Source organism: Fringilla coelebs (genome assembly GCF_963513975.1).
Source record: "Fringilla coelebs genome assembly, chromosome: 6".
Lineage (NCBI taxonomy): Eukaryota > Metazoa > Chordata > Aves > Passeriformes > Fringillidae > Fringilla > Fringilla coelebs.
Window position 1 is genome coordinate 2568117 of NC_140034.1, and position 11292 is coordinate 2579408.

The 11292-nt window shown below is 51.4% G+C and overlaps 1 protein-coding gene across 1 annotated transcript; it reads left to right on the plus strand.

The window, feature by feature from the left end:
- Nucleotides 1-4335: 4335 nt before the first annotated feature.
- Nucleotides 4336-5811, plus strand: GNG2 (G protein subunit gamma 2; the record flags this gene model as incomplete). The annotated part of the gene is made up of 2 exons (XM_084207960.1): nucleotides 4336-4422; nucleotides 5382-5811. 2 exons carry the CDS (start codon nucleotides 4336-4338, stop codon nucleotides 5508-5510), a joined length of 216 nt encoding a protein of 71 aa, XP_084064086.1. The 3' UTR covers nucleotides 5511-5811.
- Nucleotides 5812-11292: the final 5481 nt, after the last annotated feature.

The following is an 11292-nucleotide window of genomic DNA, read 5'->3' on the forward strand; positions in this document are numbered from 1 at the left end:
ACCTTTATCTTTACCTTTATCTTTACCTTTATCTTTCTAGTTATATGTTTATTTATATTTATATTTATTTTATATTTATATGTTTATTTAGATTCATATGTTTTGTTTTAAGGTAATTTTAATTTGATTTATTTATTTATTTTAATTTTTATTTCCTGGTCTTCCCATTATCACAGGGCTGCTCTTGCACCATCTGCTGTTGTGCTGAGCTTATTTTTATTTTTAAATTTTTTTAAATTTTATTTTCATTTATTTATATTTCATTTCCTGATCTCCCCATTATCACCAGGCTGCTCTCACACCCACTGCTGTTGTGCTGAGCTTTGCCTGCAATGAGAGGAGTTTTATGGCACTCCCAAGGGAATTCAGGCAGTGCCTTATTCCCCTCACTTAATGGCACGTGTGTGCCTGGATAATGGGATTCCTGCCTTGGAGCCCACAGGTTAATGAGTCCTTCCTCATTATTTTCATGCTAATGATGTTTTACAGGGCCAGGACATGGATAGTGTCTCTTCTGGGCTCTGCACTGTAATTACAGCTCGGGGTCTTGCCAGTTGTTTTGCTGTTTGTCTGTTGTGCAGAGGGGCTGTGGGTTATTTACTGTGTGTGGAAAGGGCTGGGTTTGTTCAAAGGGCTGCAAAAAAGCTGGAGAGGGACTGGGGACAAGGGATGGAGGGACAGGGAATGGCTCCCACTGTCAGAGGGCAGGGATGGAGGGGAGATTAGGAAGGAATTCTTTTCTGTGTGGGGCTGGCACAGGTTTCCCAGAGCAGCTGTGGCTGCCCCTGGATCCCTGGCAGTGCCCAAGGCCAGGCTGGACAGGGCTGGGAGCAGCCTGGGATGGTGGGAGGTGTCCCTGCCATGGCAGGGGTGGGATGAGATGGGATTTAAGGTCCTTTCCAATCCAACCCATTCCATCTCTCTATGATAAATCCAATCCAAACAAAAATCCCATGGAATTTTGGGGTTCCACACCTTCCCAGGGGTGCAGTGGGGTCTCCTCTCTCTGGGATTTAAGAGCTGCTTTGTGTTGGAGCAGCTCTACCAGGGCTGTTGTCCAGGGTGGAACATTCACCAGCTCACTTTGAAGGGTCACCTGCTGCTTTTTTTTGTTATTTGTGGTGGAGGAAACGCCCCAGGTTTCCCCAGGGGTGGAAATGCTCTAAAACCATCACTGGCCCCAAAATGCTTCTCATTTCTACTGGAAGCACCTGCAGAGTGGCTGAGCGTGGCCCAGGGTGTGGTGGTTCCTGGGAGGCTCCTCTGAGTTGCCCCAAAGTCCCCAACATTGTCCCAACAGGCCTGTGCTCCTCTCAGGATGGTCCCACCCTTCCCTCACCTTATTTTTGGGGCTGTTTTCCCCATTTTAGTGTCCCTAGGGCTGGCTGGAGTAAGAGCAAGGGAGGGTTTCCTTGCAGGAGGGTGGCAGCAGGGTTGGATATATGGAATTGTCTCAAGGATCAGGGCTGAAACAGCCATCCAGATGCTCTCAGCAGTCCTCCCAGCTCCCATGGATCCTAAACATGGAAGTCCCTGAAGTGATTCCCTGCTACTGGAGCAGGTCCTTTCACAGAATTCACAGAATCACTGGGTTGGGAGAGACCTTCAGGATCACGGGGTCCAACCCAGCCCCAACAGCTCAACTCACCCCTGGCACCCAGAGCCACATCCAGGCTTTGTTAAACACACCCAGGGATGGGGACTGCACCACCTCCCTGGGCAGAACATTCCAGAACTTTATCACCCTTTCTGTAAAAAAAACTTTTTAATATCCAACATATATTTTCATACTTTAATATCCAACCTTGAGACTTGCACACCTTGAGACTTTGTATGACAGGGCACAACATGGAATTGTTGAGGCTGGAAAAGCCCTCTGAGATTGAGCCCTCAGCACTGCCAATCCCACCACTAACCTGTGTCCCCAAGTGCCACCTCCACACACTTCTGGAACCCTCCCAGGGATGACATTTGCTGCCTTAGGAAAGTCTCTGTGGCACCTAAGCCAGTCTTGGTTGAACCTGTTGCTGTGCCAGAACCGTGGCACATTCCATGGTGTGGGAAATAGTGAAGGCAAGAAGAGTTTTAGAAAGTTGGGAAAGTAGGTTTTAGAAACAGAAAGAGTAGAGAAATTAGAATTAGTTGTAGTTGTAAAGTTTGAAGGTAGGAAAAAGTTACTATAAAGCAGTAAACAGTAGGTAAAGTAAATAGTAAATAAGGACATGAAACAGTAGCTTGAGTTTTAGGTTTGGTTAAGATAGACTTTAAGACTCTAGAAAAATATGTTTAGTAAGACAGTAGAAGGTTTTAATCTTAATAATGGTGTATTGTTAATAGAAGGCATGTAAGGGTTGTGTGAAGTATGTGTACCTTTAGTGATTGGTTAGAACAATTGTTTGTAACTTTAGCAATATGCTATTGGCTAGAAAGTTTTTAAAATGTTCTGTAACAAAGAAATCCTTGGCAGTTGCTGGCAGGATGTGAGCTTTTGCTATCTTTCTGTTGTCCCAGCTATGTAATGTTGAGACAGTGAGGCTGATGCTGTAATAAAATTCCAAGAAATGTCTCTCGCTAGTCTTGTTCTGTCTCTGAAAGAGAAAAAAACTTCCCCAACACAAATGGTGCCCCGTGAAGCAAAAGATTCATTTCAGAACCTTTGCAGACCATTCAGTCATCAGTGTTAAGAGCCCCAGATAAGGAAATTGAAAGGAGAGAGAAATCGAAAGAGGGCTGTGCTCTGCTGCTCAAACCCTTCCCCAGCCACCAAAAAAAGAGGGGAGAGGTGAGATAAGCAATGCTGAACCTCCAGCCATGGTCCTGGGGGAGCAGATCCGGCCAGGAGCTCGGGCTGCCCCTGGGAGCTGGGCTGGAGCATTTTGGCAGCGCTGCCCAGGAGATGCTCCTCTCCTTCCACCCCAGCCCGAGCCCTGTGCACCCTCCAGCCTGCTCGGGGCTGCCAGCAGCCCTGGGCTACGTGCCCGCTGACTGAAACCTCTTCCTGTGCTGAAAACCTCGCTGAATGCAAACAAAAATTGTCCCTGGGGGCTGGGCTTGCACGGCACGGGGCGAGGGACACACGGGGGGAACGTGGGGATGCGGCACCCGGCGGCTGCGGGGTCCCTGGTGCCAGAAATGATGGTCCCATGGAGCTGAGTTTCATTTTCTGTTCTCTTTATTTAAGGGCACTGAAGGGCCAAGAGGAGCAGAGCTTCCCTTAGAGGCGCAGATCACCGGAGAGATCAGCTTCTGGTAAAAAACAACCCCTCCTTGTGCCCCCCTCCTCATCCTCAAACCTGGCTGGCCCTGGCATGGCTCCTTCTCCAAGCACAGGCACCAGTGCCTGGTTGATTCCTTCTCAAAATCCCATAGATTTATGTGGGATCCCATATAAATCCCACTAAAATCCATTATATATACAATATACTATATATAATATAGTATAAAATATAAATATATAATATATACAATATAGAATGTAAGCTATAACTGTAATATATATTATATATAGTATATAGTATATTGTATATTATATATTGTATATTTTATAATATCAAATATAGACTATATAATATAGAATATAATTATATATATATATATATATATATATAAGTCCTGTGAAAAACCTATTTTGAAGCTGGCAGGCAGCCCCAGTCAGGCAGGAGCACTGCTGGAAAACCCTTGCTGCTGCAGGAGCTGGATGCTGGGATTCTGCTGCCTCTGCCAGAGCTCACTGCTGGTAGAAGGTGCTGGAAAAACATCCGGGATCCAGCCTGGAGTGGCCTTAATGAGCATCCCCTGCCTGCCTGGGGTAGAAATCTCCAGAAACAGGAAACTCCAGCATCCTGTTTAGCATCTCAATGTGCAAATTGGCAGCGGGGACAAAGGCAGGGAGGCCAAGGGACACTGGACACACACTGGGCACCGGCACGGGCTGGAGGATGGGCAGGGAATGAGTCTGGCACAGAAATCCTGTTCCCTGGTTTTTGTTGCTGTCAGAGGCTGTCATGGAACAGCAAACACCAAAGCACAGCTCAGCTGGGCTCCTGCTGCTTCAGGCTGAGCTCTGGACAGTCCCAGTGCCACCTAAGTGCCACTCCAGCTCTGGGGACAACACTGGCAGCATGTCCCTGCCCTGGGTTGGCTTCTGTCATCATCACCCCCTCATTTTGATGGCTCTAACACTCCTCACATTAAACCCCCATTAAACCCTGGCACCTTTGGGTTAATTAAAGCCCAGCCCATCCTCTGGGGGCTGGCAGGGCTGGGAGCAGCCCAGCAGCTGATCCCGGTGTGTTCCTGCCCACAGCCCATCCCGGGAGCCCTCCTGGCCTGCCCATGGCTAGCAACAACACTGCTAGCATAGCACAGGCCCGCAAGCTGGTGGAGCAGCTGAAGATGGAGGCCAACATCGACAGGATAAAGGTAGGGATTCTTGGGAGATGCCTCTGGCAATGCTGGGAGGTGGTGGCTGCTGCCCAAAGCTCGTGGAGGGAGCTGGGATGTGGAGCCAGGTGGTGTTTGTGGGGGATGCTCTTGTTTTAAGTAGACCATTCAGTCATCAGTGTTAAGAGCCCCAGATTAAGGAAATCAAAAGAAGAGGGAAGTTGAAAGAGGGCTGTGCTCTGCTGCTCAAACCCTTCTCCAGCCACCAAAAAAAGAGGGGAGAGGTGAGATAAACCACGGGCTGAGCCGAACCTCCAGCCATGGCCCTGGGGGAGCAGAGCCAGCCAGGAGGCAGTGGGAGATGGGATCGTAGAATCTGGGAATGGTTTGGCTTGGAGGAGACCTTAAAGCCCTTCTTGTTCCATCCTCCTGCCAGGGACACCTTCCACCATCCCAGGTTGCTCCAAGCCCCATCCAGCCTGGCCCTGGGCACTCCCAGGGGTGAGAGGCAGCTGGAAGCATCACCTGGAGCCCTGTGGGGTGGTGGGAAGGAGTGACTGTCCCCAAGGCATCTCAGCTCCTTGCTAAGAGCTTAAATCCAGGGAGAGAAGTGCTCCAGGGCTGGGATGAGCTCTGGTGGCTCGGGAGCTGCTGCCATGTCTGGAATAAAGAGTGAGGCTGGTGGGTGAGGGCAGGAAACGCTGCTGTGGATGTTCCTGCCAAGGGATGCGTGGGAGAGCCAGCAGGGATGCTGAAGTCAGTGCTTGTCAGGTGAAGGATGGGATTGGGGGAAGGCTGGGAATGGCAATACAGGCTGACAGAGCAGCTCAGAGCCCAGAGGTGAAGAACCAGCTCAGAACCAGCCCCAGCAGGGACGTGTGCTGCACTGTCAGCCAGGTTCTCATCTCAAATCTGATGCTCCTTGCCCAGGGATGCTGCCAGCCTGGTGGCACCTCTCTAGGTGGGATGTCCCTAACCCAGGGCTCCTCCTTTTGCAGGTGTCCAAAGCAGCAGCAGACCTGATGGCGTACTGTGAAGCCCACGCCAAGGAGGACCCTCTATTGACCCCCGTCCCGGCCTCAGAAAACCCCTTTAGAGAGAAGAAGTTCTTCTGTGTGATCCTGTAAACCCAGGAGGAGCCTGACGGGCACTCAGGCCACCCTGAACACTGATGTAGAGTTTTTAGGAATGGGGACGACCTGCTGGTCCGCAGAATTTAAACAAAAATAAGTAAAAAACACGGCCTGGAAGCTACAGAGATGTGCATGTTTAAAGAACCTGGCCACCTTTGGGGGAATCAGATGATCTGCATTGCGAGGCAAAAGATCTGAAGTCTGTAGAGTTGCCTAGAAAGAGAAAAACAAAACAAAAAAAAAACCCATGTAAAGAATAAATCTGTGTCACTTCTCTGCTCACAAAATTGTTCGATTGTTCCATATTTAAAGCACCAGAGCTGTGCTGAGCAAAGTTAACTGCTAAGGATGTGTATAACCTTCTTGGAATGATATTGTTGGTTTCTTTCCAAGCTAATATTTTTGATTTAAGTTGTCAGATATATAGCAGACAGGTTAGGTGGCTGTGCTGTTACTCAATGTTTGGTCTTGTGCTTTTTCATTTCTGGCCGTAGCGTAGCAGGGGGAAGTCGAGGGGACACCAGCAGCTCTGTGTCCCCAGCAAACCCCACTTTTTACCATTCTCTCTATGGTTAGCTTTGGTTCTGCAAGTAAAAGTGGTTCCTGTGTCGTGCTTGGTGCTTCCTAGCCCTGTGATGACATTCAGTGGTAGTGCATGAGAGTTTTAATTCCGTTCATCCGCTCCAGACTTTTCTTTTCCAGCGTTTGGCACCACGTGCTGGTGGAAGAAGCCGTAGGGAGGGAACAGAGGCGATTCTGAAAGCAAAGAGAGCTCCTGAGATGCCTTAGACGTGCCTGAAATGCCTCCTGCCACAGGGCAGGTGCCAGCCCGGGTGCAGGGCGAGCCAGAAATCCGAAAATCAAAGTCGACCGCTTCTTTCCGGGTCTTTCCTTTCTCCTACACCTCTGTGCCTCTGCTCTCCTCGCTTGGTCCTGCTCTTTTCCCAGCTCCTGGTAGCACTTCCTTCCCTTGGGGCTGGTCTGGAATGTTGCTGGGATGCTGCTCAGTGGTGGGATGCTGCTTCAGGGTGGGATGCTGCTCTGTGGTGGGATGCTGCTCCTCCATGGAATGCTGCTCCTTGGTGTGATACAGCCCCATGGTGGAATGCTACTCCAAAATGGGATGCTGCTTCTCCATGGAATGCTGCTCCGTGGTGGGATACAGCTCCATGGAATGCTGCTCCATGGTGGGATGCTGCTCCTCCATGGAATATTGCTCCTCCATGGAATGCTGCTCCATGGTGGGATACAGCCTCATGGTGGGTTGCTGCTCCTCCATGGAATGCTGCTCCGTGATGGGATGCACCCCCGTGGTGGAATGCTACTCCATGGTGAGATTCTGCTCCATGGTGGGATGCTGCATGGTGGGATAGCATGGGATGCTGCTATCCCAGCATGGGATGCTGCTATCCCAGCATGGGATGCTGCTATCCCAGCATGGGATGCTATCCCACCATGGGATGCTGCTCCTCCATGGAATGGTTCTCCTCCATGGTGGATTGCTGTTCCATGGGATGCTGCTCCACGGTGGGATGCTGCTCCTCCATGGCATGCTGCTCCTCCATGGTGGATTGCTCCTCCATGGGACGCTGTCCCACCATGGGATGCTGCTCTGTGTTGGGATGTTCCTGCCCCTTCCTGCCCCCATCTCCCCTCCCGTTCCCGCTGCCCCCTCCCCACGCTGGGAAAGGCCAGGGGAGCAGCTGTGGGGCCGCCCCTTCCCGGAGGTGCCTGATTCCCTGTTTACACACGGCCTGGGCTCAGTGCCAGGCTGGGCAGTTATTCCCAGGTCTGCTTCATCTGCTCCCAGCTCTCGGGGGACACACGCCACCTTTCTGGGCTCCTCCTCGGGTCCATGCTTGTGTGGATGTGGCTTGTCTCTCCTTTCTGCTGCTAAACACCTCCTGGCTTTCCCCTGGTCATCTGTCCTCCTGGGAATCTTTGGGAACCATCACTTTGGGAATCATAATGTGGGGATTTATGTACAAAATGACCTGGGGGTCACAAAGGGGTTTAGGGGTCTGTGGTGACCCAGTTCTGAATCAGGTGTGAGCTTTTAAAAATTCCTGTGGATCCAGGAGGGGAAAAGTCTTTAGGTACCTTTTGGTAACTCTTTCTAGCCCGTAAAAAAAAAGTGCTTTTTGGTTTTTCTACCTTTTCATACTCTTTTTCTAGTTCTTCTACGGAGAAGGCCAGTTCTTCTCACACTGGACTCCAAACTTTTGGCACCTGGGAATGTTTGTAAGCCACGAGTAGCCTAGATGGTCCCAGCCCCCCCCCTAATTCCCCCAATTTTGATCTTTTTACTACAGCTCCCCTAGCTTTTGGATGAAGGGTGGATGAAGTGGTTTGCTCTGCAGCTGGTTTCACTCTTGGTGTTACCAGGCAGAGATGTAAAAAACCCCATCCTGAGTTTTGTCTTTCCTTCTTAATCTGATTTATTGTCACAGAGAGTGAAGTACAGCCGGTCTGACCCGGGGCTCCCACCCCACCCCTTCTCAAACACTGTCACAAAAGTGGTTTGTAATAATTTTTTAAACAACTTGCCTATTTTACAACTCGAATTCTTAATACCTTAGACAACAAAATAAACCTGCATGAATATGGGGGAGTGAGGAGGGGAGATTTTGAACTAACCCAAACTATTCATTGAAGGTGTTTATGTTGCTGGGCTTAGATTTTCTGTTGGTTGTGGTGTTGCCATTGGTGTGCTGCCAGGTATTTCACCCCAGTATTTCTATTTACACAGATCTGCCTTTGTTAGCCAAGCAGAAATCTCCTGCCAAGGTTGTTTCCCCTCCTCACAACAGAAATCCCACCCATCCCTCCATCCCCATGCTGGATTTCCAGCCTGGCCTCAAACGACATTCCACTACCCCCAGGCTTTTAAAGAAAAAAAAATATCTGGAGTACTGGAAAAAGGACTTTTATTGTCTGCAAAGGTTGCTGGTGGCAATTCTCTCCATGGGTTGCCACCTTGCCAGCAGCAGGATTTTGGGGAGGGGGTGGCTGTAGGCGAAAGCCAGTCGTGGTGTAGCGCATCCCCATCCCACATGGTCTGTGTACTCGTTGGAAAAATAAACTTTTGGATTTGTTTCAAGCCTTTGGAGATGCTGCTCTGTGCCTGTCGAGCCCTGGGGAGGTGGGATCCCATCCTGGTTGTGGTTGGATGCAGTTCCCAAGGGGTTCTCCCCTTGGGAGGGTTTAGTTTTGGGCCTGGGGTTTCAGCAGCTTTTTGTTCTCACAGGATGGGGCAGGTCAGGGTAGAACAGGTTTGTTCAGGGTGGGACACTGCTCCTTGCTCAGAAATTGAGAGACACCCAAAATTCCAAAATTCCCAATTTCATTGTCCATCCTTCTCCCCTCTCTTTCCTCCTTCTCCCAGCCCTGGCACACAGCACAGGAACAAATCCAGAGGAGGCCATGGAGCTGCTCCAGGGGTTGGAGAATGCTCTGGGGGAGCTGGGGGTGCTCACCTGGAGAAGGGAAGGCTCCAGGGAAACCTCAGAGCCCCTTCCAGGGCCTGAAGGAACCTTCTAAAGAAGGACAGATTTTTATAGGGCCTGGAGGGACAGCAAAAAATTATTTTAATCTAAAAGAGGTTTGGTTCAGGCTCAGATACAAGGAAAAATTTTTTAATGGGAGGGTGGGCAGGTCCTGGCACAGGGTGCCCAGAGCAGCTGTGGCTGCCCCTGGATCCCTGGAAGTGTCCAAGGCCAGGCTGGGTGGGGTTTGGAGCAGCCTGGGATGGTGGGAGGTGTCCCTGCCATGGCAGGGGTGGAACTGGATGATTTTTAAGGTCCCTTCCAAGCCAAATCTTCCTGTTCTACCCCCTGTCATTCACAGGGACACTTTCCACTATCCCAGGCTGCTCCAAGCAAGGTCTCACTGTAGGTTCTGAAATAAAACCACCAGCACCCAGCCCAGCATGGATCTGTGCTGATATTCCGATTTTTCCAAGCACCAAGATGAACTCCCAGCCCCTCCATCCCTTTCTGTGTCCATCAGAGCAGCTTCAAAGCAGGCCCCAGGAATGAGCTGAGACCGAGCAGCCTCAAAATGTGTGGGAAAGCAGTCATCCCTGAGAGTCCTGTGAAACTGCAGGGAAATTCAGGATGCAGGGAATTTGGCAGGGGCAGAGTATGTGATGAGGAGACGTTTTGGTAGTCCATGATGGAATCACAGAATCCTGGAATGGTTTGGGTTGGAAGGGACCCTAAAAATCATCCCATTCTACCCCCTGTCATTCACAGGGACACCTTCCACTGTCCCAGCCCGCCCCAAGCAAGGTGTCACTGTATATTCTGAAATAAAACCACCAGCACCCAGCCCAGCATGGCTCTGTGCTGATATTCCCATTTTTCCAAGCACTTCCCAGCCCCTCCATCCTTTTCTGTGTCCATCAGAGCAGCTCCAAAGCAAAATGGTGTCGCTGGGGAGGAAGGAGCCAAGTCCGTCCCGGCCTGCCAGGCAGCTCAGCTGTTCCATGGCTCCCTGGCTCCCCTCCAGCTCCAACACTCTCTCCCTTCCCTCCTCACATCCAGGATTTGGCTCTGGAGCAGCATCTGCCGAGCAGGAGGAGGTGAGGAGCTTCCACGGAGCGCGTGGGCGAGGCGCTGCTCCGCGCGCAGGCCGCAGCCAGGCCCGGCTCCCTAATGAGAATAAACCCATCTGCACTAATTGCATTCATTAGCTGCAAGCCCAGCGGCAGCGGGGAGAGGAGAAGCACAACTCATCTCCCGGGGATGGATTTGTGTTCCTGCAGGAAGGGTTGGAGCCACCAGGGAACGGGGGAAGGGCTGCTCTGAGGGGGAGCAAGGCAGGAGGGGTGGGGAGAGGAGGTGTCACCGCCTCCATGATTGTCACTCGTGGTGGCACGGACAGCGTGTGGCACTCGTGTGGCTGAGGGCACCGTGGGGACAGGCCCGAGTTCCTTTTGTCCAAAAAGTTGGAGTTGTTGTGCCTGTCCTGCTGGCTTGAGTGTCACTGCTTGTCATTCTTAGTGGCACGGACATTGTGTGACACTCGTGTGGCTGAGGGCACCGTGGGGACGGGCCTGAGCTCCTTTTCTCCATGAGGGGGTTGTTGTCCCTGTCCTGCTGGCTTGAGTGTCACTGCTTATCACTCGTGGTGGCACGGACAGCGTGTGACACTCGTGTGGCTGAGGGCACCGTGGGGACAGGCCCAAGCTCCTTTTCTCCATGAGGGGGTTGTTGTCCCTGTCCTGCTCACTTCATGTCACTGCTTGTCACTCGTGGCGGCACGGTGTGTGACACTCGTGTGGCTGAGGCCACCATGAGGATGGACCCGAGCTCCTTTTCTCCATGAGGGCGTTGTTGTCCCTGTCCTGCTCATTTCATGTCACTGCTTGTCACTCGTGGTGGCACGGACAGCGTGCGTCACTCGTGTGGCTGAGGGCACCGTGGGGACAGGCCCGAGCTCCTTTCCTCCATGAGGGAATTGTTGTGCCTGTCCTGCTGGCTTGAATGTCACTGATTGTCACTCGTGGTGGCACGGACAGCGTGTGACACTCGTGTGGCTGAGGGTACCAAGCTCCTTTTCTCCATGCTGGGGTTGTTGTCCCTGTCCTGCTCACTTCAGTGTCAGTGCTGGCTCCAGCTGTGGGGTGGGACAGGGACACTCCCTCAGGAACTGCAGCCACAGGATGAGGGGTAAGGGAAAGAGTGGAAGTTTAGGTTGGATATGTGGAATTCTTGGCTGGGAGGGTGGTGGTGGCACAGGGTGCCCAGAGAAGATCCAGGCTGCTCCTGGATCC